The sequence below is a fragment of the Frankliniella occidentalis genome, unplaced genomic scaffold, assembly GCF_000697945.3.
Source record: "Frankliniella occidentalis isolate FOCC.00 unplaced genomic scaffold, Focc_3.1 Scaffold27, whole genome shotgun sequence".
Lineage (NCBI taxonomy): Eukaryota > Metazoa > Arthropoda > Insecta > Thysanoptera > Thripidae > Frankliniella > Frankliniella occidentalis.
Window position 1 is genome coordinate 1,374,996 of NW_026267157.1, and position 3,051 is coordinate 1,378,046.

Here is a 3,051-nt window from a genome sequence, read left to right on the forward strand (position 1 = left end):
AGAATAAAATAGAGTAAAATATATGATATGTGATAAAACACTGGCAGGTTCACCCATTTGCATAAGGACCTACAACAGTATTTAACATACTGCATGGATTGGAGGAGTCTACCCATTCAACACCTTTTCAACAAAGATGACAGTGAGCCAAGTTATTTACATCACGGGCATCATTAACTCGGCCTCAAAAACTAACTTACAACTTAATTGTGAGTGTAAAAATTGGGCCACAGGAGCATAACCTCCTACAACAATAACCGGAATGGAACAATTCAATATTCCGGACCGGAAACAAGTAAGCACTATACCTTGCGATTAATAACGAAAAGCGGCGATGTCCACTCGAAAATTCTAGTTAAAATCCTATGATCAATAATTATATGAGTAGGTATTATCGGTATTTGGCAGAAACACGCTGATGGTGACACCGAGTTGCACTGTTTGTTTACGTTTCCTTAAAGGCGCGGGAAATGCGCGGTGGGGGTGGGGATGAGGAGAGGTAGGGGACGCGGCACGGCAAAGGGGGAGAGCAATAATTACGACATACTCACCGACATATCGTGGTCACGGGATGTGATTCTTTCCTGGGGTAGGCAATCCCGCCTCGCTTGTCCAGGATGTGATCCTTTGGGGGCGCCTCTGTTTGTAGCTAAAACCGGCACGACCACAGACAGATTCATCGAAACCAACTGTGGACAAAGGACCCCACCCCCTCAAAAAAAATAATGAAAAAAAAATAGGGGGAGTGGGAGTACGCCCCTTAACCCGCAGTCGGCGGCGACTTCTATGATCGCGGGACCGACCAGCCACCTTCAACCACATGTGCTCATCAGAAAATACTCCCGGTTGTTGGACGTACAGGTGTCGGAAGGTGAGCTAGATTGAAACCCAGATTCAGAGGCCCTACCATAAGGGGTACGCGGGAATCGAACCCACAACCCCGAGTGAGTTAATAACAGTGACACCGACCCTGTCACCAGAGCTACCCAACCAACGGAGATTAGGAGCCGTGTTCCAGTTCTACTTGAACTTCAGGTCGGTTCTGAGACCCAACACAAACGCCAAACGGAAAGCGAAGAATCTTCCCGAGCCTGGAGTCGAACCGTCGACCTCCGACCCTCTGGGCGGGCGCTCTACCGACTGGTCATGGGCCATCGAATCCCGTTTGCGGAACGTTTATGGTCGTCGCAGCCAAAGGTCTGTCTTTTCCAGTGAAGGCCACGAGGCACCAATGATAACGCCCGCGACCCACTGGGCCGGCCGGCCCGCCAAGCAGCCGTGTGAAGTTGGTGGCCATCCTCAAGGCGCCCGCAAAGTGCGAGGGCAGGGGGGCGTTTGACGCTCAACGTCCCCTTGCGTTAACTTGGGGCCGTGGTTGTTCAAATGTCGCTCTCAGATCGTTTCTCCCGCTCCGATGACACCCCCTCCCTTTTTTGTTTCTTAATATATAGTTTTTTACCCTGATAGCTAGAGCTCTGGACTCTGAAATAAGGGGGAAGTTAGCATGACTAGAAACAATTAAATTCATCTGGTGCGGTACAGATGGCGTGCTCATTAAATTTGAATGATTTTTTTTTGTAAACTTAATGAGTGAGGCATGTTGTGGGCCCGTCAATTGTTCTATCCCGTTGTATAGACATTGCTTCGACTGTCCCATTGTCATCACGCTACTCGTGTGTGGTGCCGGACGCACGCCACACCGCGCCCGGGTGCTGCTGGGCCGGACGGGCCGGACGGCAGCCACCGCGGCCGCGGGGCCTCCACTGCCATGACGGGCGGGAACCTGCTCTGCTTCGTGCTCGTCATCACCAACGTCTGCTACAGGGCGGCCCTGGCCGCCTTCGCGGTGATTGTCGTCGTGGTCGAAACGGTGCATAAATGGTCGAAACCTTGTCCAAACGATATGGTTTCTACACATGCAATTTCTGACGGGGCGTTTAAAGTGAGCGCGGGCCCAAGTCCGCCCTTTTGTTTTGTGCCACATTTGTGAGGGCAGCAGCGTGGGCCAGTGGGGAATGGCGGGTTTCATCGAAACGATTTCGAAACGATGTTTGCATGGGAAATTTGTCGATTTTCGTTACACGACTGGAAGTTACGGTAGAAATGTCGTATCTGAAATCGAAAAATTTATGATATCTAATAACGTTTGCATTAATTTTATTTTAGTATCTTTTGATATCGTTTCGACATCGTGTCGATTTTGTTTCAGTGTTGCGCTTTAAAAAAAACAACAATGTTTTTTCTTTTTACTGGAAAGTACTATTCTATTGTTAAAGACGTGAACGCTGTCCCAGGGACCTTACTGGCTGAGAATACGGCAGTTTCAAAACTGTCCGAAGCAAGAGGTGGCCATGGAGAAGCCCCGGTGCGACATGCATCCCAGCTCAGTGTTCCGATACAACCACACCATTAAGAGCCCAGTCATAGATCTCAACATGACGCTGTCGAACCGAGTCTTCGACCGCGGGGCGTCAACAGTGAGTAGATAAGTTGTCACCAAACGTTTCAAAACATTTCCTAAAGAAATAGATCTTTTTAGTATTTCTTTTCGAAATTGTTCAATTTTTTAAATCAAATGTCTGCACTGGAAACGCAAGTGTGTGAACGCGCTCCTTTGTAGGTGTGTGAATATCCATTCGTACACTTAAAGGGGTAAAGGTGTGAATTTTTCGTAGAAAATTCACACCTTTCCTCGAAGTGTACGAATGGATATTCACACACCAACAAGTGAGCGACATTCACACACTTGCGTTTCCAGTGTACGCTTCAACAGAAAAATTTCAGAATGCACGGATTTTTTTACTGCTTGGTAATGCATTTGTCTCGTTCAGATGACTCTTGACGTATCCCGGTGGGACACGGTGTCCGGCTGGAGAACCCACTTTTTGGTGATGAGCCTTGGTGAGCTGTGCTTCATCTACGAGGACGTGGTGGCCGACATCGTCAAGTACCTCGCCGAGATCGCTGGAATACCCACAAAGTGTCCCATCGCCGACGTAAGGAATCCCCATGCGCCCGAACCACGTACTAAAAATATCCTCCTGCCTCCCC

At 48.8% G+C, this 3,051-nt stretch overlaps 1 protein-coding gene across 2 annotated transcripts in view; it reads left to right on the top strand.

The window, feature by feature from the left end:
- The first annotated feature begins 1,656 nt into the window (after nt 1-1,656).
- LOC113211654 (uncharacterized) overlaps nt 1,657-3,051 on the top strand; it is an 8,251-nt gene continuing 6,856 nt past the window's right edge. The window contains exons 1-3 of one of the 2 annotated variants that reach the window (XM_026430100.2): nt 1,657-1,870; nt 2,295-2,477; nt 2,832-2,996. In XM_026430100.2, the coding sequence (XP_026285885.1) occupies nt 1,769-1,870; nt 2,295-2,477; nt 2,832-2,996 (450 nt within the window). In that variant the 5' untranslated portion in view covers nt 1,657-1,768. The remainder of the gene's footprint in view (nt 1,871-2,294; nt 2,478-2,831; nt 2,997-3,051) is intronic. The other variant, XM_026430101.2, reaches the window with a different exon arrangement.